This window comes from Trachurus japonicus, chromosome 13 (genome assembly GCF_045865225.1).
Source record: "Trachurus japonicus isolate A0001 chromosome 13, Traja_1.0".
Classification (NCBI taxonomy): Eukaryota; Metazoa; Chordata; class Actinopteri; order Carangiformes; family Carangidae; genus Trachurus; species Trachurus japonicus.
The window spans coordinates 1,913,861-1,940,644 of NC_140919.1; the positions used below are offsets into that span (position 1 = coordinate 1,913,861).

At 40.9% G+C, this 26,784-nt stretch overlaps 2 protein-coding genes across 3 annotated transcripts; one reads left to right on the top strand and one right to left on the bottom strand.

The window, feature by feature from the left end:
* Positions 1-574: 574 nt before the first annotated feature.
* On the top strand, positions 575-8,252 carry LOC146975230 (dehydrogenase/reductase SDR family member 13-like). 2 transcript variants are annotated; one of them, XM_085794723.1, is made up of 5 exons: positions 575-736; positions 1,544-1,662; positions 1,860-1,986; positions 5,843-6,166; positions 7,561-8,252. In XM_085794723.1, the coding sequence occupies exons 1-5, from the start codon at positions 610-612 to the stop codon at positions 7,818-7,820; spliced, it is 957 nt and encodes a 318-aa protein (XP_085650849.1). In that variant the 5' UTR covers positions 575-609; the 3' UTR covers positions 7,821-8,252. The 2 variants fall into 2 exon arrangements, with proteins under 2 accessions (XP_085650849.1, XP_085650850.1); XM_085794724.1 differs by having other exon boundaries at positions 5,849-6,166.
* A 6,926-nt stretch (positions 8,253-15,178) lies between these two features.
* Positions 15,179-26,355, bottom strand: LOC146975231 (LYR motif-containing protein 9-like). Its single transcript, XM_085794372.1, has 4 exons — positions 26,284-26,355; positions 18,598-18,732; positions 15,423-15,515; positions 15,179-15,339 (listed from the first exon to the last, which is right to left on the bottom strand). The coding sequence occupies exons 2-4, from the start codon at positions 18,721-18,723 to the stop codon at positions 15,322-15,324; spliced, it is 237 nt and encodes a 78-aa protein (XP_085650498.1). The 5' UTR covers positions 18,724-18,732; positions 26,284-26,355; the 3' UTR covers positions 15,179-15,321.
* Between the last annotated feature and the right edge of the window lie 429 nt (positions 26,356-26,784).

Here is a 26,784-nt window from a genome sequence, read left to right on the forward strand (position 1 = left end):
TTTCTCTGATTGTGTAATACATTACTTTGAGACGTTACTCTCTCTAAACCGTAGAGAGTGACGTCTCTTCATTAACCCCTGAACGACCACCGGAAGTTACTTAAGCTGTCGGAGTTGGTTTCTCCTTTAAAGCTAAGTCTTTCATTGAGTGAAAATGACAAATCATCACATTTATTTATGTATAAAATCCGGATTTTTGGCTCTTTAGATAACCTATATAGGCTACTTTTTGGGGGTCATCCCTATGTTCCCACAGCCCTATGTTCCCTCAGCCCTATGTTCCCTCATTTCTAACTTTTGTCGTCACTGAAAATTAGGCCCTATGTTCCCTCAGCCCTTTGGTCCCACCATTGGTTGGGTTTAGGCAATGAAGAAAGGAGTTGGTTAAGTTTAGTAAAAAGACCAGGTAGAGGCTAGACAGGCCAGATAGACAGAGTCCAGATAGGTAGAGAGAGTCCAGAGGGAACATAGGGCTGAGGGAACATAGGCACGCTCCCACTTTTTGTACCTCCATCCAGCCACGTAAACTTTATTTTGAAAGTCCCGACCGGAAGAGCGCTCGCTGTGCCGTCGGCCGCCTTGACTGAGCAGCAGCGGTGCAGCGCCGTGATGTCGCTGCTGCTGTGTCTCGGAGCAGCAACAGTCTGCTTCTACGTGATAGTTTACTACGGTTTGTTCCGAGGAGCGAGATGTTCGAGTCCCGTGACGCTGGAGGGGAAGACGGCCATTGTTACAGGTAACGAGCCTCACCTGTGGGCTGCTGCTGCACGTGGAGCAAACAGCCGTGACGTCGCTGTTTACTTCAAACACTGATTGTTTTGTGTCAAAACTGATTTAAAGGGGGTTTATTGTTAATAAAACAACACAGTTTAGCGGCAAAGTGAAGCTACAGTTGGTTTAATGGCCGCTGGATCAATGTTTCAAAATAAAGGTCAGGTGATAAACTTCAACAGGTCCCAACTAACAGGAAAAAGAGTTTGCATTTTAAAATATCTAATAGCCTAATATACGAGTCAGATTTTTACCATATCATATAGCCCTGACAACAAATTAACAATTCAAAGCTACTATTTAGGAAAATAACCAGCATTTAAGGAAATATAGTATATTTTATTTAAAAGAGAGAAAAGTGAAGGAGCTAACCTGTTCAGTTAACACACCTGTACCTGTCCAGGAAGTTTACCTTATAATGAATGTGTGTTACAGTATCTCTAGTTTGTGTATTTGTTATTACTTATAAAGAAACATAAAATAGTCAATAGTCAGTTGATTTGTAATTGTGAGTGTTGCCTACATATTTTCTCTGCAAATCCTATATTTGTGACTTGAGCTGCACCATGATGTGGATCGGTGGCTCATCCAACTGTCCTTGTTACATATTTTACATTTGATTCATATTTTATCCTTTGTGTATGTGTTGTCAACAAGAAATATTTAGCTAATACAAATGGTTTTGATTGACAGTTAGGCTTCACTGAGTTCAATACAGTGCAGGTTTGTTGAGTTTGACGTGTCTGAAATGTTTTTTTCCCCCCGTGCAAAGGAAGCAACACTGGCATCGGCAAAACCACGGCTCTGGATCTGGCGAAGAGAGGAGTGCGGGTGATCCTGGCCTGTCGAGACAAGGAGAGAGCTGAGGCCGCTGCTTTCGACATCCGCAGAGTGAGTAGTACTGTACGCCACGAGGAAGACGCTGCGTCGTCGGTTGCTCATTGAGATCGCTGAGTCCACTTCACATGATGTCAGTAGATCAACTAATCTGAAAACCGTGACCACAGAGCAGAGTGCAGATACACACCTGTTTGATATCAGCCTCACTTTTCTTCTTCTAACCAGAGTCCTTGTTGTTTATGTTTCAGGAGAGCGGGAACAACCAGGTGATGTTCATGCAGCTGGATCTGGCGAGTCTGAAGTCCGTTAGCAGGTTTGCTGAAACCTTCTTGAAGACCGAGCCCAGACTGGATCTACTCGTCAACAACGCAGGTGAAGATTATGTAGAAATATGATGACCTTGTATGGTCAATCCATGTTTTGTCTTAATTTCATGAAACAAAGTCAGAACATTGTGGTAGAATCAGGGGACCTAGTTCATTCTAGACCACAAACATGTGACATGGATCTATTGGACATGGACTAAGCATCAAGTCTGAGGTCAGAATTGCTCCAAATGACGTTCAAATATTTCCTCCAAAAAAAAAAAACACACAGGTTTGAACCATTTGAATATCTATATTTGCACGTTATGTCAATAACAGGAGGACAAACTAATACAACAAGACATAACTACAGTGGGTACTAGTTTCATTTGGACGGTTTCACGCGAGATTCACGCGTGAGTCACGGGAGGCTCACGCAGATTTTTTGTGGCAGAGTAATTGTGTTTTCACCAGAAGCTGCAATGTGCCCAAACAACCGCCAGGTGGCATCTGTGAGCAGCAGATCGCCTCCATAAGACAGCAGCACGGAGCAGTGAACAGGAATGGGGAATGCAATATAATAATAATACAGTATAGTTTTTCAATGAGAAAAATGTAACGACGGCAGCTATACGTCTCACTCTCTTTTATCGATCCTCTTGTCAGCTCCAAACACACCCATCTGCACCGCGATTAGGCTATGGACCACAGCGTGGTTTTCTACACAGCAGTTAATTAACTCAGTGGGTGATGCTGCCGGTGTGTTTTTAAAATGAGCCAACTACTGTAGAGTAGTGTTCATTCCCCACCTTGTTTGACTGAGAGTGTAGCTGGATGATTTCTCATGAATGAACGGGCAATAGCCTATGTCACTTTCGGGCTGGGCGATAAAACAGGATATCCTGAAATAACTTTCCCTCGATAGAAATAGGCTACAAGATGTGTGGATATAGGTTTCATTCATCCGTGTTTTGACAGACAACACAAACAACCAGTGGCAGGGACGGACTGGCCATAGGGCAATATGGGCAAATACCACAGCAGCCGCGACCGAAGATGCAGCCGTGCTGATGTGACCGCAAAAAAAAAAAGTCAGTCAGGGTCAGCTGGTTTACAGCCTGCTGACTCTGAAACACTCGAGACACAATAACATTAGTAACGCAAGAAAGGTATAGTTCACTTAGTAAAGCAGCTCTCACTGTAAGCAAAGATTTGATTTCAGTCTGGGATGCCAACGTGCAGTTTTAGTGAACAGTGCATTTTCTCTTATCATCATTATTATGATCACTGATAGGCTATAGCCTAGATGTGCGGCTATATATACCGTATGTGTGTGTTTGTGTAATGCAGGGGTGCTTTAAAAAAAAAACACAGTTGTCTGGACAGTAGGCATTTTTCTCACAACCGACCTCAAAAGCGAGGGCAGGTCCGCCCCGAAGCATCATTCCGGGTGTTGTCTTTGTTGTTACTTTGTTGCCGCTCCACAGAGCACATGGCTACTTAATTATGCACGTGCTGACCATATATGGTTGTGCTGTGCTGAGTCATTCTGGGGGTGGAATATGAGGTGTGTTCATGTCTGCACCATTCTTGGGTCCGGATTTATCAATGGAATATTGCGGAGAGTTGTGCGTATGCACAGCTTGATCGGTGTTTCCCACAGAATAAATAAATAAATAAATAAATGTGTCCACGTCTCAGGTGTGTCTGATCTCTGCCTGCACATAGACAGACACAGGTTCACATACAGACAGGGGCGCACGGCAAATGCAGCTGCAGCGCTATTAAACTAGAGCAACAGCAACTCTCATATTTAAATTGTGTTTTATATTGATTTCATATATTTCACTGATTGCAATTAGGCTATAGAATGCTAGTGTGTGTTTTATTGAAAGCGAGGCTAGGTGAAAATCGCTACAGTGTGGTTTATATGCAGCGGTCTGTAGGACCAGCTTATAGACACATCAGCGACACATTAGCACCTTCATTTATCTCTGATCAATAGGTGTGCTTGTGGATACTTCAGCCCTGCCCCCCACAGAACTTCACACAGCTGTTCAGTCAGCTTAGAAAAACCGGTTCTTACAGTAGCTACCTCTCCTCACACTTTTCATAAGCCGGAGGACAAAACTGTAGGCGACATTGTTTCGTTTCATTTCGTTAAGTGAAAATCATCTCTGAATTATGGAACTAAAAATAAAATAGGCCTATCTTTAAAAAAAAAGATCCTATGATATTTAGCCTAATTGCATTATTTTTATTCAAATGTGACTGAGACCTTTATCTACCTAAACAGAGGGTAACATGAATAAATATCCTGTTTTGTATTTTTCTGGAAACTGTTACATTATGTAACGTGACCGCGGCACTCCCCCTCCCGAATTGGGCATATTATGATAAATATAACTGTAGATGAAAACAATAATTGAAGAAAAAAATAAGCTATTGTCGGCCCGAGGTATAAATGCCCAGAAATCGAATGTTTCATTTGTGTAAGTTGTAAGCTTCAGAAACCATCACACATGGAAAAGTCACGGACTGAGAGACCTGTAGTTTTAATGTAAACAAAGTCATTTACGTAAGAAAAACACAAACGTCTGTGTGAGACCATCTGGGTGGTTCTAGTGTTCACATTAGCCTAATGAAGAATGAAGAAAACACGTTACAAATGAACTATGACCGAATTGACAGCAGAAACAGTGTGCACTTGTCTCAAGGAAATTTAAATCGAATGCAACTGTAACTTGTAATTCAAGAGGCTTCAGCCTCTTGACTGAGAGGTGAAACGTCTTCCTAGACGAATAACCAAGTCCAGTTGCATTCGATTTAAATTTCCTTGAGATAACTATGACCGGGAGTCCGGGACAAACGAGAATATTCCCAGGCTTAGTGCATGTGCACACGCCGGCCGGAGTCAACTCGCAACAATGTAGCTTTCCCTCGATTAAAGTAGTTCTGTCATCTCCCACTTTGTACCGGATAAGAGACAGCACCCGACAGATGCTAAATGTTTGGATGCAACAAAGTCACTGTTAACAAAATCAGCATCTAATCTGTCCCTTCAAGAGCAGCTGCTGACAGATGTGCATTATTGCTCCGCTCGTGAGTCCAGCAGCATCGGGTCCAGGCTGCTGGCACGGACGTAGCGGTCGTGGGCTATGAGTGGATTGTTACATTCACCAGAACTTGCAGAACTCAAACTACTCAAACTTGGAGCCACCCAGCCAGGCTACAGGAGGGGGACCCCCAAAAGGCTGAGAACCACTGATCCTGTTGAACGTAGGCTACTGTAACCACTGTGAAACAATAAAACAACAACATTGATCTGATTGACCGGCGTAGCGGTCCCTCTCTCCATCCACTCTCTAGCTCTCTCGACCACAGCTGCAAATGAAGTACCTATGGCCTATGAACAGCGCCACTCTCCATTGCAGCTACGTTGTGGTCAAACGTGGAATTATCCCAAAATCTTTTGAGCTGCATCTCAGTACGATGCTTCCACCTAGTGGCTACAGTGTGACCTACAATTTCACGCAACGCGTGAATCACGCGTTACGTGAGGGAAACGTCCAAATGAAACTAGTACCCACTGTACTACATATCTAGGTATTTTTATGTCAGTTTTAACATGTATTTGAAAACATTGCACATCCACATTTTTTGCTGTGACCAAAATCCTAAGTATTTCCAAACGGGGCTTTTTTTCCAAACCGCACTCTCTGCTCTGAACTTTCTGCCATTTAGTTTCTCTCTCTGCCGTCTGCTTCTGCCGTTGTTTTTGTCACGTCTCACTTTCAGCAGTGAGTGACGCTGTGCAAGTGCAACTGCTGTGACCCCGCTATGCAGTGCACCCACTGACAAAGCAGCCACCGACGTGTTTTTTCCCACAGTCAAATATTAATTTTCACAATCTAATCTGTTTTTTTTTTTAATATTCAAATATACGGCGGACGGCTTCGGCGCGTTGTTGGGGGTGAACCACCTGGGTCACTTCCTGCTCACCAACCTCCTCCTACAGCGGCTGCAGCGGTGCGAGCCCAGCCGCGTCGTCACCATGGCCGTGCTGCTGCACCGCTTCGGTAACGTCCACTTCCCTCTGCTGGCGTCCGAGAAAGATTTGGTGTCGGGTCGGTCCGGCTGGCACGACCTCCAGGCCTACTGCAGCAGCAAGCTGTGTAATGTGCTCTTCACCAGGGAGCTGGCCAACCGGCTGGAGGGCAGCAGAGTCACCTGCTACAGTCTGCACCCAGGTCAGTGGACAACACGTGGTTTAAAACTAGAGTTTTTAAAGCTCCATATAAAGGTAGATGTTTGTGTTAAAGCTCCATACAGTATAAAGGTAGATGTTTGTATTAAAGCTCCATACAGTATAAAGGTAGATGTTTGTGTTAAAGCTCCATACAGTATAAAGGTAGATGTCCATGTGTAGTGTGATTATAAAGCAGCTCTAGGTTCTATATTAAAGGGATAGTTCACCCTAGAATGATATTTCGCTCATTATCTACTCACCCTCATGTTGACTAAGGGCTGGAAGAAGTTTCAGAGTCCTCCGTCCCTTCTCTGAGTTACAGGGGGTCTTAGCGTAGCAGTGCATTTCAAGGCAACGGTTGTAAAGGGACACCAGAGCTCTTCGTAAAAAAACACACACAAAAAAACATCCAAATACCTCCATGATGCTCGTATGTAATGTCCGTCTTGTGCTGAAGCCCCAAATTGCGTAATTGTCCCGAAAAAAATTAAATAAGTCCACATTCCAAGCATGTTTGTAGCATTAGCTCTGTGTCTGTTGTCCGGTCTTCCGCTGCCAGCGCGCATGCGCAAGGTTCGCACTGAGACCGACTCGAGTCTCAGTCTGGTTGCGCATGCGCGCTGGCAGCGGAAGACCGGACAACAGACACAGAGCTAATGCTACAAACATGCTTGGAATGTGGACTTATTTAATTTTTTTCGGGACAATTACGCAATTTGGGGCTTCAGCACAAGACGGACATTACATACGAGCATCATGGAGGTATTTGGATGTTTTTTTGTGTGTGTTTTTTTACGAAGAGCTCTGGTGTCCCTTTACAACCGTTGCCTTGAAATGCACTGCTACGCTAAGACCCCCTGTAACTCAGAGAAGGGACGGAGGACTCTGAAACTTCTTCCAGCCCTTAGTCAACATGAGGGTGAGTAGATAATGAGCGAAATATCATTCTAGGGTGAACTATCCCTTTAATACTGTAAAAGTATCAAAGCCTCAGTCCACAGAGAAATGCACACAGCCTGGATTCAGAAACTGACACACCAAAAAACATCCAAATACCTGCATGCTACCCGTATGTAATGTCCGTCTTGTATTGAAGCCCCGAAATGAGAAATTGTCCTGGGAAAAAATTAAATAAGTCTATATTTCAAGCTTGTTTGTAGCGGAAGCTTCTAGAAGCTCCTCTTCCCAGTTCATCTAAATTTGACGAACCGGGAAGAGGAGCTTCGAGAAGCTTCCGACTCTGAAACTTCTCCCAACCCTTAGTCAACATGAGGGTGAGTAGATAATGAGTGAAATTTGAATTTTGGGTGAACTATCCCTTTAGCAGCAGAGTGACTGAGTGACTGTAGTGTGACTGAGCAGCTCATTAAAGCTCCTCATCTCTGCTCTTCCCAGGACTCGTCTCCACAGCCCTGTGTGGCAGTCTGAGCCGGTGGCTGCAGCTCCTCCTGATGCCCGTGGCCAAGCTCTTCTTCATGGACCCGGAGGCGGGGTCTCAGACCAGCCTGCACTGCGCTCTGCAGGAGGGCATCGAGCCGCTGAGCGGACGCTACTTCTCTAACTGCGCTCTGCAGCAGGTGGCAGCGAAGGGACGAGACGACGCCCTGGCTAAGAAGCTGTGGGAGGTGAACGAGAGGTTGACCGGGTTATCGTGACGGACTCTAGAGTCCTGATCCAGGAGCTGCAGAGAGAGACCGGGTCCACACGACACGGCTCTGCTGGGTTTCTGTATTCATGTTGGTCTGAGGCCACTTTAACACTTGGGCCTACTGTTCCTCAAAGAGACGCCATGATTGTGGTCAAGCCAAGTTTTCTTACTGCACTGTATGGAGCAGCGTTCTTCAGACTTGATGACTGACTGGTTTAAAGAACAGATGAATGGTGAAACAGATGAAACAGTCTGCAGCTGGTCCAGATGTTCACCCAGGTCAGGATGAAGCCACCAGCCTGAGCTCAGACATGTCGACTCAGTCGTTAAAGCCCTGTGTGTCTGTGTGTGTTTTTATCATCATCATAATCCCTCTCTTGTGAACTTTGATTGAACTAAATTAAAAGAAAGTAAAGAAAAACACTGGGTGGTTTTTTGTCCCTCAATTTTGAGTTTTATCAAAGGTACAAAATGATGTTTCAAAGTTGAAATCCACTCAAGATCTCAGCAAAGATTTACCTCAAAATGCAGATTGAACGATGACGACTTCATTTTGAGCTGACCCCTCTTTAGTCTCAAGTTTTATGTTTTAGAAATTAGGACATTTCTGTGTGTGTGTGTGTGTTGCGGCAAGGTACTGCAGGTCCTTTGCCTGTTGACATAGGGGAACATGTTCTATAAATCTGTGTTAATTAAACATGTATTAATGCATTGATGGTAAAGTATCTTAAAAAACAAGTTGCACATGTCTGCTCTTGATGCTCTGCTGTTGAACAACTGTTGTGTTGTTGCTGAACCAGTACAAAGTGACAACAGTGTTTCATGTCTACAGAAAGTTTTATACAAAAGGAGGAAGAGGATAAATTATGATGTTATATAAAACCACAAACAACATGCCAAGGTGCTGATCGCTGCTAAAACTGTTTAATAACACAAGAAAACGTGTTTCCTGTCAGGACGTCTTGTTAGAGGGAGGGCTGGATGTGCACACACAGTTAAAATAAGAACCCACTTATCATTCTGGTATGTTTATTTTGGATATCAGAATGTTTGAAGATTAATTTAGATTTTATTCAACTATGTTTTGTTCTTAAATAAATTTCCCTGAGGGTAACCTCCAAAGGGATCTATCTATCTATCTATCTATCTATCTATCTATCTATCTATCTATCTATCTATCTATCTATCTATCTATCTATCTATCTATCTATCTATCTATCTATCTATCTATCTATCTATCTATCTATCTTAAAACCCTGTGCAGAGATGAGGGTGTGGGTGTTGTTTATTAAATATTAAAGTATATTTTTTGGGCTTTTTGGCCTTTAATGTACAGGACAGTTGAGGGGGAGAGACAGGAATTGGGAGGCAGAGAGGGGGGGAGTGACACGCAGGATAGGGCCGCTCGGTGCGGGATTCGAACCGGGGTCGCCTGCAGTGAGGACTATAGCCTCAACACATGGGGCAGGTGCTCTACCAACTGAGCTGGATTTTTTACACTAATTCTACTTTAACAATTTACAATGACAATAACATAATAAATATGAAAGAGTGTAATACTTACCTCTAATCCTGACTGTAGCATATAACAGAGATGGGGACTCGAGTCACTGTGACTTGGACTCGAGTCGACTCGAGTCTCTATTTTGATGACTTGTGACTTGACGAAAAATAAAAGACTTGCGACTTGACTCGGACTTGGAGGTTAAAGACTCGGGACTTGAGACACGATGACTTGAATGACTTGAATGACCAGCCGCCACTGCTGAATTTCTCACCGGCACGGCACCAGCTCAGTCTGTGTTTTTTTTTTTTCCACCGCCAGACTTCTCATGCGTTTATTTTGAAAGGACGGCTGGAGAGAGAGAGGGAGGGGGAGAGAGAGTGAGAGGGGGGTTTGATACGGAGCAAAGGGGCCGTCAGGGTCGCTGCAGCGGCCGTGATATGACGCTCGCAGCTCAGTGTTTTTAATCAGAGACTTCATCCAGAGTTTCAGTGACGGTGAGCGGCCTGTCGCGCTGCTTCATCGCCACGTCGCCGCCGCTGTTACCAAGTAGTTTTAGATAATAATTTGATATTTTATATTCAAAAGTCAAAGAATGTGGAACATTGAAACATCCCAGGATGCTACGAGTGACAGGCAAACAGCCAATCAGCTAACAGCTGTAGTTGGGTTGCAGCACCATCTGCAGCAGTGAGAACGTGAGGCTGAAGGAGAGGAGATTAAAAAAAGGACACGTTAGCTCCTCCTCGCTATGGTAACGCTGGTAACAGGTGACTGTTACCGTATGTCTATGGTTATTGAGTACAGGCTGAGAATGGTATTGTCGACACTTTATTTAGAGTAGATTCTGCGGGTGAAATTGCAATAATAAGGTGACTTGACTTGACTTACCCAAAGAAAAATGACTTGAGACTTGCACATGTGACTTGGTCCCATCTCTGGCATAGAACTGTGGAGAACAGAGAAAAACAGACTGAAGTCTACACAATGATACAGGAAATATAGAAGTATAGAGGTGTCAGCAGACCAACTGTGTGAATATACATGTCAACATAAAGAGGTCAGAAAGTAAAGGCTCTCGTACTCATTTCATCTGACCAGTTGTAGTCCGTTACATACAATATTCACCTGTTAGTAACAATGGAAACAGTTTCAACTAAACACTGATTCCTGGTTATGATTCAAACAAATGAAGCACAACATCAGTGACTGTAGGTTTAACACATCTGACTTTACTGAACATTATCTTTGTTGTTAGTCAGTGTTGTCGTTGATGAAAATCCATGGTTCAAAGCCCCATGTGGTTCCTGTCAAAGTCTCATTACTCATCCATTTAATCCACTAGCATAGCATTCATCAACACGCAGCATCACATCCACAACGCCGTCGGCTCAGCCCAGAGGCATGATGGGAGTTCCACTACTGCCATATTCAGTGGGCCACATAACACGGAGGTCACCCCGAAAGTCCCGAGCTTTTTCAGTGAATGTGACAGTTGTTGTAATAAAAACTCTTGTAATCTCTGACATGGACGCTGCTCTGCAACAGACTCTACTGTGCATCATTAATAGTAGTGAATAGTGAACTCACCTCTCTCTGCTGCTCTGGTGGCTCCTTACATCCTTTGTTGCAGCCGTGTGGCTCGCTGACAATGTCACTTCTCTCACGTCACATCCAACGTCCTGTCGGTCGTCACGGCGATATATGATACTAGTTGTCATAGTGTTTGATTGAAGATGATTGGCTGGCTCCTACCTTAACCCACACTGCAAAAACTCAAACTCTTACCAAGAACATTTGTCTTTTTTCCAGTCGAAACTAATCTCATTACACTTAAAATAAGACTCATCACGTAAAAAGCAGCTTATTTTTAGACACTTTTTACTTCTTTCAAGCAGATTTTCAATTGAAATAAGTAGAAAAATCTGATAGTTGAGCAAGTTTTTATTTCTTATTACAAACACAAACTCACTTGCTTTCACTGGCAGATTTTTCTACTTATTTCAAGTGAAAATTTGTTTGAAACAAGTGAAAATGATCTGAAAACAAGTTAATTTTTAGGTGATGAGTCTTATTTTAAGTGGAAAGGGATTCGTTTCGACTAGAAATGAGACATTTTGACAAGAAATAAGACAAATATTCTTGGAAAGATTTGGGGGTTTTTGCAGTGCATAAGCTTCTCCTGTAACTACTATAGTCATGTAGTCTGTAGGTTACAGTTATTATGGTTCTTCAACAGTGGACTGACTGTGTTCCCAGTCATGTTGCTCAGACTAGAGCCAGAAACCAGTCCACTCTGAAACACAGTGAAGTGAGCCTGCAGTCCAGCCTGGTCATGTGACCTTCTACCTGAACACACCACTTTCATATGAGTGTTCATTCATGTTCATGCCCTGACCCCTTGTGGTTGTTAGGTGGCACTGCGTTACATTGATAAGAATATGAACAGGTGAGTGTTAAATGTTCACTGTTTCAGGTCTGAGTCTCATCACATCATCCATCATTTATTATCATTTAAAAACATCATTATAAACCAAAGACTAGAAATGAAATCATGTGATCAATTTGTTTTTTGTTTCTTAACTAAATGAAAAATGTATCTCTAATAAACATCAGTCTGTGATTTACTTTCAAACCAAAAGAGAATAAGAGATTTTTGGTGTCACAATCAAGACATGGAATTCTTCTCCTTTTAAAAAAACAAAAACAAAAAAAAAACATCCTTTTTATCATCATTTAATTTGAAACCAGAAACCATATTCATATGGATGTATCTGATTTTTAATTCTAAACCAAAGACTAGAAACAAAATCATTTGGTCAATTTGGTTTTTGTTTCTTAACAGAAAGAAAGAAAATCCAAAAAGTTGAAAAGAAATTATTCAAATTCTGAGTTCTTCTAATTAATCTTTTCATTTCATTTTTTATTTAACCTTTATTTATACAGGTACTCTCATTAAGACATGGTGTCTCATTTTCATTCTCATTTGACAGAGACAGTAGCTCAGTGCACAGACAGGAAGAGGACATCAAGAGTGAATAAATATAAATAAAAGCCGAATAAAAGAAACTGTCAAACACCAAAGATGCACCATTTTGACAGTTTTTTTTTGTTTTTTCTCTTCTGATGCCAAAAGCTTTTTTTTCCATTTTCATTTTGAAACAGCAGATTTACAGGTTTTTTTCCTTTAGAAAAAGAACAAATGGATTATGTGATGATACCCAGACCATTTCAGTCTTAGAAACTCATCAGCTGTGTAGCCGACCATCTTGGTAACTTAATGAACTTAATACTAATAGATGAATCCTCAGAGTTGTGTATCAGTGCTGGTGGATGTGGCTGTCTCTGACCTTTGTGTAGAGTCTGTGTGAACGCTGCCTGAATCCCTGTAGATCAGCTGTGACACATGGGAAGATGTGCTGGCTGATGAATCCAGGTGGACAGCATGTGATGTAGCAGCAGCAGCTGTGATGAGCCTCTGTCATGAGCCTTCATGGAGCTCACAGGTCGTCAGCATCCATGAAGGAGAAGCTGTTAGTGAAGAAAACTCCAGTCAGACCATGGTGAAGCACACTGATGTTTCCACAAGCTGACCTCCTGCTTTTAACAGCTATTTACTGGACTTTTCTTTAAACACTGTCAAAGCTACAGGACATGAAGTTCATGCCCTGACCCCTTGTGGTTGTTAGGTGGCACTGCGTTACATTGAGAAGAATATGAACAGGTGAGTGTTAAATGTTCACTGTTTCAGGTCTGAGTCTCATCACATCATCCATCATTTATTATCATTTAAAAACATCATTATAAACCAAAGACTAAAAATGAAATCATGTGATAAATTTTTTTTATTTGTCCTGTAGCTCATTTAAAAGCACAAGTCTGTGATTTATTTTAAAACTACGGTAAAAGAAATTCTGACATCATTGGTGTCACAATCAAGAAATTAAAAACATATAAAAAATGGTGCATTTTTAGTTTTTTTTTTACTGTTATTGTTATTTTATTTTGAAACCAGAAGCCAAATTCATGTAGATGTGTCTGGTTTTTAATTCTAAACCAAAGACTAGAGACAAAATGATGTGATCAATTAGTTTTTTGTTTCTTAACTAAAAGAGTTTGAAGTTTTGCTGATGAAACCTCTCATTTGTGATTGGGCAGAGACAGGAAGAAGTCCAGCAGAACCACGGCTCCACAGCAACAATGAAGCTAAACGTTAGCTATTAAACACTGATCTGCTACATCCCAATCAGCACAGAATGACTGATGAGTTTATCAATACAATGTTCAGCATGAGCCTATATCCAAAAACCAGTGGAGCCAGCAGAACCACAGCCCAGAATAACCTTCACAACACTCTCTGCCTGTTCAACAGTTAGCTGCTAGGATTAGCCACAAGCTAACATGAAGCTATCAAAGTGAGTGAAAAGCTTTTCCGTATCAATGAACTTGTCATGTCTCTCACTCAGCATCATCACAGAACATCAGCAGTTGTTGTCTGGAGCAGATCTTCACATGTATGATCAATAAAGTCACCTTTAACCCTCAAATAGAAAGTTAGATTAACGGAGCTCAGTACAAGTCAACCTACCACGAGGCTCCCACAGCAGACTGTTGCCTAGAAACGGGTCAACCCGCCAAGTCTGCAGGGGCTCGTTAGTGTGGCCTTTCAAAATAAGAGCTTCTAACTCATAGATCATAAATAAATAAATAAATAATAAATAAGGGAGTGAACGACTTCATATTGTAACAGGCAGATAAATAATAATAATAAACTAAGTGTAGTGCAGCTTCCATAATAACAGAATTACAGTTAGTGGAATTACTAACTCCTTAACTCTGTTACAGCAGCAAGTACAAGACAAAGCAGCCAGATAAATAAATAAAACACATTACAGCAGAGTGAGGACAGAGGAAAGCATCAATGTGTTTAGGAATGACTTGGAAACACTTTATAATGAAAACCATATTTACAATGTATATGGAACATTTTAAGAATATTCACATCATTATTAAACAAAAAGTGTCCAGTGAAACAAACAACAAAGCAGCAAACTAAAGTATATAGATGGACCATGGATCATGAAGGGATTAGGAAACGCATGTCAAAAGACAAATACACTCTACAGAGAAGTTATTCAACAAAGAACTAAAGAGGCAGAAAATAAATGTAAGAATCAGAATAAGTGAACCAATATTATAAAGCTCTGTAGAAAAGAAAACTATAGGACAATATTTATTAATATCAGGCAAATACTTGAGTTTAACTATATATGCATAGAACTTCAATACGTATATAAAAAATAACACAAACAAGTGTGAGTATACTGTGGCTGCATTGACAAATACACCAAAGTTATCAAACCATTCTAAATACATTGACGTGACCTCAAAAGACACAATTTTCAAGTTGTTTTTCACGTTTTACATACCTGTGGAACAGTAAGAAAGTGTCTGACTGTCTCAAACACCATTTTATTCTGCCTCCTAGTGTATGGGAATGGGATGGGCTTGAGTCAGGAGTTTCTCACTGAACCTGGTATCACAGCGCCACCTATGGTCACAAAGTGGAATGACAACAAAATGACCTGTATGGGAGTCTGACTCAGGATGTAACTGAAATAAATGAAGATAAAGAGAAAGAAGAAAATAAAAAATAATGTGTGTGTGTGTGACATCCTACTAATGAGAGGCTCTTTTTTCTGCCCTCTACATATAACGTGAAGAGGCTGAGAGAGACGTTTACCCTGACTTGTTGTGTCCTGTTTGTTAAGAACCAATAAAACCATTTAATAATAAAAGTGTCAACCCTCATGTTGAATAACCTCTGTCCTCACACTGTCAATGAGACCAAGGAGCCACAGTCAGTGAGAACAACTTTATTTAAAAATATCAAACGTCACTAAATCACATTTCAGTCTGAACAGTTTTTACACTGATATGAATATTTATCTGATAGAAACAATGAGCTTCATAGTTGATGTGAGCAGCTGCTGCCTCCTTCTCCTCACTTCTTCTTGGTGTACTGCAACCACAGAGAGGACAGACTGACGTGTGTTGCTCTGTCTGACAGTATTATTATTATTATTATTATTATAATAAACTCACTTTATCTAGAATCCAGTCAGCGTCTGTTATCGCTCTCTGGATGATCATCTGGATCCTCTCTGGGTCGTCCTCATCTGAGTGACTGGTGTAACCCTGGAAACACAAACTCATCAATCAGGACACTTTATTAATAATATTATCATCATGATTATCATTATTATTTCTCTGGTTTGAGTTTTTCCACTGTGTTTCTTTCCTTCATTTTTAAAATCTAAATGGAAGAATTGGACGTTTTGGACGAGAATAACTGATAATAATGAAAATAATCCTCAATTTCAGACTTAATCCTGGATTTTCTCAGGTTTTCCTGATCTGTGTGTGAATGTGTGAATGCAGCAGCAGCAGCAGGGACCTGAGGAGATCAGACAGGCGATCAGTCATTGTAGTGGCTGTTTGTGGAAACTAAGAAAAGCTTCAAATCAAACTTTAAACCCTAAAGAATCAAAGGGCCACTGCTGCACCATGGGTCGTGGTGTAGACAGCTGAGAGAAACATCATGACCATGCAAAGTCCAGTTTTAACTACAAATGTGGTTTATTTGACCAGAAAGGAGCAAGAAAAGAACAAAACAAAACAAAACCCATCAGCCCACCCAGGTGCATGCTGGTCCCTCACTGCAGCCCTACACATTTATTCTCTGGTGACGTGATCAAATGAAATAAAACACCAATAATAAACAGGAGAACACCTGAACTACACAAATAATAAACTAACAGAATCTGATCAGAGTTAAATCAAATAAATCAATTCAGGAAAATCAGATCTAAACTAAATATTAAAGTAAACAACACTAAATACAAACAATGAATAAATAAACAGCTGCAACAGTTTGTGTTTGTTGACGTGTGTTTACTACTGCTGGCTGTCAATCAAACCTCACCTCATGGATAATAACCTGTAGTGACATCATCATCATCATCATCATCATCATCATCATCATCATCATCATCATCATCACTGTTACTTTAAAGGACAAATTCACCTCGGGGCTGTATGTTCTTAACATTTTAGGTCTAAAAGAAGGAATCTGAAGGTTTTCAGTTTAATGTCTCCTGTTTTGCGGTAGTTATGGTCTGTCCCCGCGTTGCCACCGCAACGATGAATGGGAGCGGATTGAAGTTCTGCTGCTTAGGCTGTTTCCATCCCTCAAAGCCACAGACAGCGTCAGATGGAGACTCAAACATGCAGCCAGAAGTTTATTTACCTGAAGCAAGTCCAGAGTTGATATTCCTGTGTTTCTGACACAAACGGGAGCTTCCCACTGCACCTGAACACACCGAGCGTCAACTTGGGTCTCGACTCCGCCAGACTTTGAATTAGATCTAGTTTTACAAACATGTCGGCTTGTTGAAGTAAATAAACTTCTGGCTGCATGTTTGAGTCTCCATCTGACGCTGTCTGTGGCTTTGAGGGATGGAAACAGCCTAAGCAGCAGAACTTCAATCCGCTCCCATTCATCGTTGCCGTGGCAACGCGGGGACAGACCATAACTACCGCAAAACAGGAGACATTAAACTGAAAACCTTCAGATTCCTTCTGTTAGACCTAAAATGTTAGGAACATACAGCCCCGAGGTGAATTTGCCCGGAATTGTCCTTTAATGTTTTCCTCCACATGATGTTGAAGATGAAATGACAGTGACAGTAGTGACTCCTCCCTCCCACCGTAGCCCCACATATTTATTCTCTGGTGCCCCGACGTGGAGAAATGAAATAAAAACACAAAGAACAAACAGGAAAACAAACGACAAACTCCCTGAACACTAACAACATCTGATCAGGATCAAATCAATCAATCAATTCAGGATCATCAAATCTAAACTCAACACTAAACACGACCAATAAACATGTGACGTCATCAGACTGTCCATCTAACCAGTCTGCAGCTCCATCCAGCTTCTCTCTGCATCCTCAGCTCAGAAACCGTCACTAGAGAGAGTCCAGCATCCGTCTGCAGCGTTACACCTGGCCCGTCAGCACAGGTGTGTGTGTGTGTGTGTGTGTGTGTGTGAGGGTCACCACGAACAACATCAATTAATAACTTTTATGATAAAAAATTATGATTTAGATATCAAGAATACACTCTCAAAAATATATAAAATACTAGGAGACAGTGAAGAAACACAAGACCTAATTAGGACAAAGTGGAATCAAGATCAATCAAGTACAAATAGAAGACGACGATTGGAAAAATGCTTATAGCACAATACACAAAACAACAAGTTCTGGATATTGGAGGGAATTATCATGGAAGGTATACACACGTTTTTTCATTACTCCAAACATACAGTCTAAATTCACAACATCCATTACCTCAGACTGTTGGCCAAATTGTGGGGAGCACCATGCGAACCACTCACATATTTTCTATTTTGTCCATCACTAAAACCTTTTTGGAAAAAAATTATGGAATCTTTCTTTTCAATTTTCCAGTTTAAAAAAACACTGGAACCGAAATGTATAGTTTTAGGAATAACACCAGCCGAACTTACAACAGAAAAAGACAAATATTTATACAGAATACTTAGAATAACAGCTTTGAAACAAATCACAAGAAATTGGCAAAAATCTATCTCACCTTCTTTTAACAACTGGAAATTAACTGTAAACAGTATTCTGGAAATGGAAAAAATTACATACAGAGTCAGAAAACAAGAACCAGAATGTCTGAAGAGATGGAATAAGTGGTTTGATTATATAAATAAATAAACGGATGTTTTCAGCTCTGAAGAAAGGTTTATTAGATTTCTGAAGAGAACAAATCTATGTACGTATATATTGCAATTTTTGTTTCTATCTTATGCCCTTTTTTTTTTTTTTTCCCCCAACTGTCTTTGTCCCACCCCCCCCCTTTATTATTAATATTCCCCTTAAAATTATATATATTTATTTTTTATTCTTTTTTTTTTTTTTTTTGAATCCATCTATTTTTCACTTTTTTCTTTGATGTTTTTCACACACACACACACTAAAAAATGTTTTAAAAAATGTCATAAATGTTGCAGGAACGTGCCAGTGACTGATAAGATATGTGCTGGAATATGAACTTGAATTCTGCAATAAAGTATAAAAAAAGAAAAAAGAAACCGTCACTAGAGAGAGTAGAGCATCCGTCTGCAGCGTTACACCTGGCCCGTCAGCAGAGGTGTGTGTGTGTGTGTACCTGAGCAGCTCACCTGTCGTACGGCGTGTGGATAGTGTTGCTGCATGGCCGTGTTGGGCAGCAGCCTGCAGCACCTCAGGAGATATGGATAGAGCTGCAGCGGGGTGTGGACCAGCTCTGCTCCAGCTAAAGGTGGCATCCCCTCCTCCTGTGGAGTCACAGACAGCAGCTCTGAGCTTCAGCAGCTTCACAGTCACAGTCAGGAAGAAGAAGAAGAGGAAGAAGAAGCTCTCGGAGATGTAGCACCTGCTCAGGTCTATACAGCTACTGTTAGCTAACACACTAACAACACTTTAACACACCAGCAAAACCATCAGTGAATGGAACAGACGTCCAGAGCACCTCAAACACACCACTGCACTGCAAAAACTCTAAATCTTTCTGAGAATATTTGTCCTTTTTCTTGTCAAAATGTCTCATTTCTAGTCAAAACTAATCTCTTTCCATTTAAAATAAGACTCATCACCTAAACATTGACTTGTTTTTAGATAATTTTCACTTGTTTCACACAAATATTCACTTGAAATAAGTAGAAAAATCTGCCAGTGAAAGCAAGTTTTTTGTGCTTGTAATAAGGAAGAAAAACTTCACTTCCACTATCAGATTCTTCTACTTATTTCAAGTGAAAATCTGCTTGAAAGAAGTAAAAAGTGTCTAAAACGAGCTGCTTTTTAAGTATAATGAGATTAGTTTTGACTAGAAATGACATTTTGACTAGAAATAAGAGAAATATTCTTGGTAAAATGTTTGAGTTTTTGCAGTGTGACTACCTCTGTTTTACTCGTAAGGTCAGAAACTGGATTGTGAGTCAGCAGTCGTGGACCCCTGTACATAGGAGACCAGTAGGTACCAGTAGGGATGAGACCCTGGTGGGTAGCCTCGTCCAGAGGTGGGTAGTAACACGCTACATTTACTCTGTTACATTTACTTGAGTAACTTTTTGGATAAATTGTACTTCTAAGAGTAGTTTCAATGCAGCATACTTGTTACTTTTACTTGAGTATATTTCTTCAGAAGAAGCGGTACTTTTACTCCGTTACATTGAGCTTCATTCCGGTCGCTACTCGCTACTTTTTCTTATCGATCCAACGTGCAAATTGTTTGTTTATGTTTTAATGGAGATACTTCAGAGCCTCTGTCACATGACTGCGTTTCACCAACCAGATGTAGCCACTCGTACATGAAACACATGAAAAAGGGCACACACTTGATTTGGTGTTGACTTATGGCTTGTCTGTTAGTATAAATGAAATCTGTAATGGTGCCTGTATCTCAGATCACTTGCCTGTTTTGTTCTCTGCCAAAATTCCCTTCTCTGTTGTTCCTTCTCGTCCTGCAATTCGTCAGTTTAGGGTCATAAACTCAGATACCTCTCTGAAGTTCTGCACCACCTTTGAGGAGTTTGCAAATTCATCTTTGAATGAAAACACCCCCCTCTGTCCTGAAAAACTTGTAGCTCTGTTTAACTCCAAATGCAAGGCCATACTTGATTCTATTGCTCCCCTTCGAACCAGAAGTTCCAAAACTCTTCCCGAACCCTGGATTAACGAGTCTATCCGCTCTCTAAGACGTTCTTGCAGACGTGCTGAGAGAAAATGGAAGAAGGACAAATTACAGGTCTCATATGGTATATTACGAGACTGTCTACAAGAGTATCAAAAAACAGTGAAAGCTGCGAAAACTACGTATTTTTCCAATCTTGTGTCTAGCAATATTAATAGGCCCAAAGTTCTCTTTAATGTTTTGGATTCCATTGTTAACCCTCGGAATATTGACCCAATAACACCTACACCTGCTCTCTGTAATAATTTTGCTGACTTCTTCATTGACAAAATCACTGCTTTACGGTCAGTCACACCTATTGCTTCCCCTGATCCCTCTGAGCCCTACCCGTGCTCTGCTTCTTTTAACCAGTTTGAGTCGATAGCACTAGCGGAGCTGTCAGATATTGTCAAAGGGCTTCGCCCCACAAGCTGCCCTTCTGACTGTATTCCCTCCCGCCTTTTTAAGACAGTTTTCAATTGTACTGGCTCTTTCATTCTAAGGCTAGTCCACGCTTGTTTTACCTCGGGATGTTTCCCAGTATCTCTAAAGCATGCTATAGTCCAGCCACTCATTAAAAAACCCAACCTTGACCCCACTGTTCTTTCCAACTTCAGACCTATCTCCAAACTTTCATTCTTATCTAAAGTACTGGAGAAGGCAATGGCGAACCAGCTGTTATCATTTTTGGAGGAGAATAACATTTTTGAAAAATTTCAGTCTGGCTTTAGACCACGTCATAGCTGTGAAACAGCCCTGCTTAAAGTTTTTAATGACATTTGTATAACCCTGGACTCAGGATGTGCAGCAATGCTAATGACCTTGGATTTAACTGCAGCATTTGACACTGTTGATCATAGGACCTTGCTGTCACGTTTGGAGCACCATGTGGGCATAAAAGGGTCAGCCCTCACGCTGATTAGGTCATACTTGACTGATAGGAGTTTTTCTGTGCAGTTGGGCATTTTCTCCTCTGTTATGGCCCCCCTCACATGCGGAGTGCCACAGGGTTCAATTCTAGGCCCTCTGTTATTTTCATTGTACATGCTGCCTCTGGGATCTATCTTCCGTAAGCACAACATCTCCTTCCATTGTTATGCAGATGATGTACAGATTTACCTTCCTCTTCAGCTGTCCTCTAAGGATCCTCTGAAATCTTTTCTAGCCTGTCTAGCTGACGTCAAGAGCTGGATGAGCCTGAGTCATCTTAACCTCAATGAAAATAAAACCGAGGTCACCGTATTTGGCCTCCCTGAAGGCAGCCTACACACAATTTATGGTCAGGATCTCCTTGCTTTTAACACCACTCCTTTTATAAAAAGCCTTGGGGTTACTTTCGATAGTAAACTTGATTTTAAGAAACAAATCAACTCAGTGGTAAAAGGGTCTTTTTACCAAATTCGTATTTTATCAAAAGTCAAGCCTTATAATGACTTGGAAAGAGTTATCCATGCCTTTGTAACATGTAGGCTCGATTTTTGTAATTCATTATATGTTGGTCTAGACCAGAGCTCACTCCGTCGCCTGCAGCTGGTGCAAAACGCTGCTGCTCGCCTTTTGACCGGCACTAAAAAACATCAACACATCACCCCTGTTCTGGCCTCCCTCCACTGGCTCCCTATCCGCTTTAGAATTGATTTTAAAGTGTTATTAATTGTTTTTAAGATTTTAACTGGTCTGGCTCCTCTATATCTAGCAGACCTTATACAAATCCGAAATCCAGCCAGAAATCTACGGTCATCCAGTGAGTTGTTGCTGGATGCACCAAGGTCAAAATTAAAAACCAAGGGTGATCGTGCCTTCTCTGTGGCTGCTCCCAGACTATGGAACAGCCTCCCATTACATGTTAGACATGCGGGATCCATGGAGAGGTTTAAGTGTGCCTTAAAAACGCACCTTTTCTCCTTGGCCTTCGGACCCATAAGGACTTCTGATCCTGGCGAGTTTTTTGTTTAAATATCTATGTGCAATGTTGTCTATGACTACTGTAGCTGTGCACATTTGCATTTGCGTATGTGTATGTATGCGCATATGTCCGTATATGTATATGTACATACATCTGTGTGTGAGAATGTGTGATAGTATGCATGTAATTTTTGTTTCTTGCACATGCATTTGTCTTTGTTTCTGTCTCTGCTCTGTGAAGCACTTTGGACGACTGTCACAGGTCTTTTTAACTGTGCTATACAAATAAAAGTGAACTTGAACTTGAACTTGAACTCGTGACGTTTGACTCCGTTTAACCAATCAGACAGAGCCAGGCAGTCACATGACCACACAGCTTATGGACAGTTCATAGATCTTTCAGAGATAGGCCTATGTAAGTTATTGTGGCTGAATTTGTCTTAATTTATGTTACTTTGTAAAAAAAGGGAAAAAAAAGAAAGTCATTTAGGCTATTGTTTTAGTTGTTAAAGCAGTACTAAAGAACTTTCAGTTTTGGTTGAGTTTGGCGGCGCCTGTGGACCAAAGTGGTAGTGATTTGCCTGAAGAAAGACTCCATTTCCCATGAACACTAGCGTGAAGCCCTGTAAATATCCTGCCTTAAAATTAACAGAAGACATCAAAACTAAGTTTCTGTTTCCAGTGGATCATTTCAAAGTGAAAACACAAACATAATCCATTGCTAAAGTGCCGTTTTGCCTGTTCCCTCCTTGTTGTGACTCGCAAACAGTGATGGCAAGTAACGAAGTACAAATACTTCGTTACTGTACTTAAGTAGAATTGTCAGGTACTTTGTACTTTTAGAAGTATTTATTTTTCTGACAACTTTTTACTTTTACTCAGTAAATTTTTAACGCAAATATCGGAAGTTTCTACTCCTTACATTTCCCCAAAGGGCTCTTTACTTTTTTTATATACACATCAGGGTTTCCGCGGCAAAATAAAATTACAGCTCGACTTGAGCTGATCTTCATAGTTCCTCCTCAGCGGGGTCGGGTCGTCATAACGCCGCCGGGGTGGCTCGTTCTCTTTTTTCTCTCCTCTCATCAGCTCCAAACTCACTCACACAGCAGTCAGTTAACTCAGGTGACAGAACAACAACAGTCTCAGTACAGATCAGTGGCCGCTGCTGCCGCTGGGTTTTTAAAATTAGCAGGTTTGATTCTCGTGTTGGACGTCGCGCTTGAGTACTAGTGGAAAAGCCCCCCCCCAAAAAAAAAAACGAATAGAGACGTGTCGAGCCGAGTCGCGCTAGTGGAAGAGGACCATAAATAATAACCCTCCTAAAGTGTCTCAATCCACTGAGCGCACGGGGGTATTTTTTTTTACCAGATAGCCTAATGAAGCATAGTTATTTTCATATGTAGTCCCTAGGTGTGCCATTCACACCACCTGTACAGTGAGAAACAATTGTTGCCTGATGTGATATTAAAAAAGTTGATTATAGTATACGAGCATGATTTGTGACACCACAGTTTAGAAGCCAATCCTGGTCCAAAATGTAATGTTCATAAGTGTGATGTGTAAACCTGAAGTGTACAATACAAATTCCTATGATTGACCATAGTGAAGTAGATTAGGATACATCTTGTGTCCGGCAGGTAAACTTAGGCTATGTGAACAATGTTTGTTCAAACAATAACATTGATGAAATGGATTCAAGATTAATTATCGTGTGGTTATTTGTTTTGCAGTGAATCGTGCAATGGAAATACTTTTTACTTTTAATAATACTTTTGAGTAAATTTCAAAGCCTGTACTTTTTACTTTTACTTGAGTAGATATTTGGATCAGTACTTTCACTTTTACTTAAGTCGTTTTTTACACAGGTACTTTTACTTCTACTCAAGTAAAGAATCTGGGTACTTTTGCCATCTCTGCTCGCAAAAGTGAAAGTGAAAGTAAAGTGAGAGCCGGGTTCCTACCATGCTCCTCAAAGCTGCTAAGTGCCAGAGAAAGAGATACAGACCATAATGATACAGACCCCCTCAGGCCACGACAGAGGTGTCATTCAACCTGTTGTAAGTCGATGTATCATCACAAAAGTTATGAAAATATTTTATGAAGGTTGAAAAGTTACTTAGTGCTGGTTTAAATGTTGTTCTTTGTCAATATCAGAATTTTTTCATTGCTATTATATGTTTGTGTATTTGATGAGGCCTACATTTACGCGCTGATCATTAAACGAACAAATCAGAGGTTACTCAGCAGTTACACAGTACTTGAGTAGATTTTTCACCAAGTACTTTCTACTCTTTCTCAAGTAAATGTTTGAATGGCTACTTTTTACTTTTACTTGAGTAACATTATTCTAAAGTAACTCTACTCTGACATGAGTAGAGTTTTTGGCTGCTCTACCTACCTCTGGCCTCGTCCCTACTGGGCATTCTCAACCTGACAACGCAGTGCCAGCATCAAACTGGAACTGCATTAGGTCACCTTGGTGGGTAGCTCCATCCTGTGGTGGCCCTGAAGTGCAAAACACAACAGCAAATCAGACAACAACGGCAAAAGAGAAAACACAACACAAACAGAGAAAACACAACGGCAAAAGAGAAAACACAACACAAAAAGAGAAAACACAACGGCAAAAGAGAAAACACAACGGCAAAAGAGAAAACACAACGGCAAAAGAGAAAACACAACACAAACAGAGAAAACACAACGGCAAAAGAGAAAACACAACACAAAAAGAGAAAACACAACGGCAAAAGAGAAAACACAACGGCAAAAGAGAAAACACAACGGCAAAAGAGAAAACACAACACAAAGAGAGAAAACACAACGGCAAAAGAGAAAACACAACACAAAAAGAGAAAACACAACAGCAAAAGAGAAAACACAACACAAAAAGAGAAAACACAACACAAAAAGAGAAAACACAACACAAAAAGAGAAAACACAACGGCAAAAGAGAAAACACAACACAAAAAGAGAAAACACAACGGCGAATCAGAAAACACAACGACAAATTACTAAACAACGGCAAATCAGAAAACACAAAAGCAAAAGAGAAAACACAACACATAAAGAGAAAACACAACAACATTAACCAAACCGGAAAAGGTAGGTACCCTCGGGCTGGTGTAGGCAAAGACGGTTGGTTTAGGCGTGTGAAGGGAGTGGTTAAGGTTAGGGTAAGATGCAGGGATAGGCTTAGCCTTGCAGAGGCAGCCAATAGGCAGAGTAAGGCGGGTCTTGGCGTGGCCATAGTAGGAAAAAAAGTATCGCAAGCGGGACTAGCACAGAGGCCGCTATGTATTGCCCAAAATGTTTTGCTTTTGTGTTTTCTGATTTGCCGTTGTTTAGTAATTTGTCGTTGTGTTTTCTGTTTTGTTGTTGTGTTTTCTGATTTGCCGTTTTTGCCGTTGTGTTTTCTCTTTTTGTGTTGTGTTTTCTCTTTTGCCGTTGTGTTTTCTCTTTTTGTGTTGTGTTTTCTCTTTTGCCGTTGTGTTTTCTCTTTTTGTGTTGTGTTTTCTCTTTTTGTGTTGTGTTTTCTCTTTTGCTGATGTGTTTTCTCTTTTTGTGTTGTGTTTTCTCTTTTGCCGTTGTGTTTTCTCTTTTTGTGTTGTGTTTTCTCTTTTGCCGTTGTGTTTTCTCTTTTTGTGTAGTGTTTTCTCTTTTTGTGTTGTGTTTTCTCTTTTGCCGATGTGTTTTCTCTTTTTGTGTTGTGTTTTCTCTTTTGCCGATGTGTTTTCTCTTTTTGTTTTGTGTTTTCTCTTTTGCCGTTGTTGTCTGATTTGCCGTTGTGTTTTGCACTTCAGGGCCACCGTATCCATCCCTGTGGAGCTCCACTCAGGTCCCTTCTCCTCTCCTACATATTATTGTCACTGAACAATGAGCACTTTATGTGAAATCCTATGTACTTGAATGTATTTGATTTATTTTAAATACCCAGAACATCCCTGCACACTTTAGATAGGCACTCTACTTTATGAAATATCCTATGTACTTGAATAGCCTACTTATTTTAAATACTCACATCATTTTTTTAATTCAAAACTTTGTTTCACATTACAAAACATTTTTTCAAAATAATATGCAATATATAAAGCACATCTATATTATAATACGCCAGGGGGAATTTAGTTTTCACATACAGTCTTATTGCTTTCTGGTTGCTTAAAAATCTGATGGAGGTTATGTATTGCTTGAGCTCACCGCTAAGAGCAATAAAGGAGGGTTTTTTAAAATATTTTTTTAATGAACTTACATTTCAGTTTAAACTCTCTGTTGTCTCCGTCGGTGTCTCTCAGATGTCTTCTCCTCCTCCGGAGACTTTTCATAACAAACCGTAGTCGGATCATGGATGTGTTGAGTCGGATGTGTCGTCATCTGTTTGTCTGGTGTCATGTTTCCACCACACGGAGCGGTGTCGCCCCCTCGTGTCGCTTCATGGAGTCTTGCAGCGTCCTGGAGGAAACTGGAGATGAGTTCAGACACAGAGTCACTGACAAGCGGCGGACTGGAGATCGATATTATCATTAATGTTTCAACTCTTTATGGTTCAGTAGTAGAAATAAACAGCAGTAAAAACACCAGTCTCTCTACTCAGATTACAGAAGTCACCTCCCCTCCCCCACTTCCTCTTTAAAGTTTACTTTCACTTTGACCCAGCGGTTGTGTCGCAGTTTATCTCCCCGTGTGAAGGTAAGGTGAACAGTCTGGATGTTTTCCTCGTTAACACCTGTCGTTACCTGAGTTCTCTGCCCTT

What these genes read in the sequence shown, in the direction of transcription:
- LOC146975230 (XM_085794723.1), top strand. Translation starts at nt 610, where the DNA reads ATGTCGCTGCTGCTGTGTCTCGGAGCAGCAACAGTCTGCTTCTACGTG. An exon ending in CTGCTTTCGACATCCGCAGA is followed by an intron (nt 1,663 to 1,859) that starts GTGAGTAGTACT and finishes TTTATGTTTCAG; the next exon opens with GAGAGCGGGAACAACCAGGT. An exon ending in ACTCGTCAACAACGCAGGTG is followed by an intron (nt 1,987 to 5,842) that starts AAGATTATGTAG and finishes ATCTGTTTTTTT; the next exon opens with TTTTAATATTCAAATATACG.
- LOC146975231 (XM_085794372.1), bottom strand. Translation starts at nt 18,723, where the DNA reads ATGCCACCTTTAGCTGGAGCAGAGCTGGTCCACACCCCGCTGCAGCTC. An exon ending in ATCCACACGCCGTACGACAG is followed by an intron (nt 15,516 to 18,597) that starts GTGAGCTGCTCA and finishes TTGTGTTTCCAG; the next exon opens with GGTTACACCAGTCACTCAGA.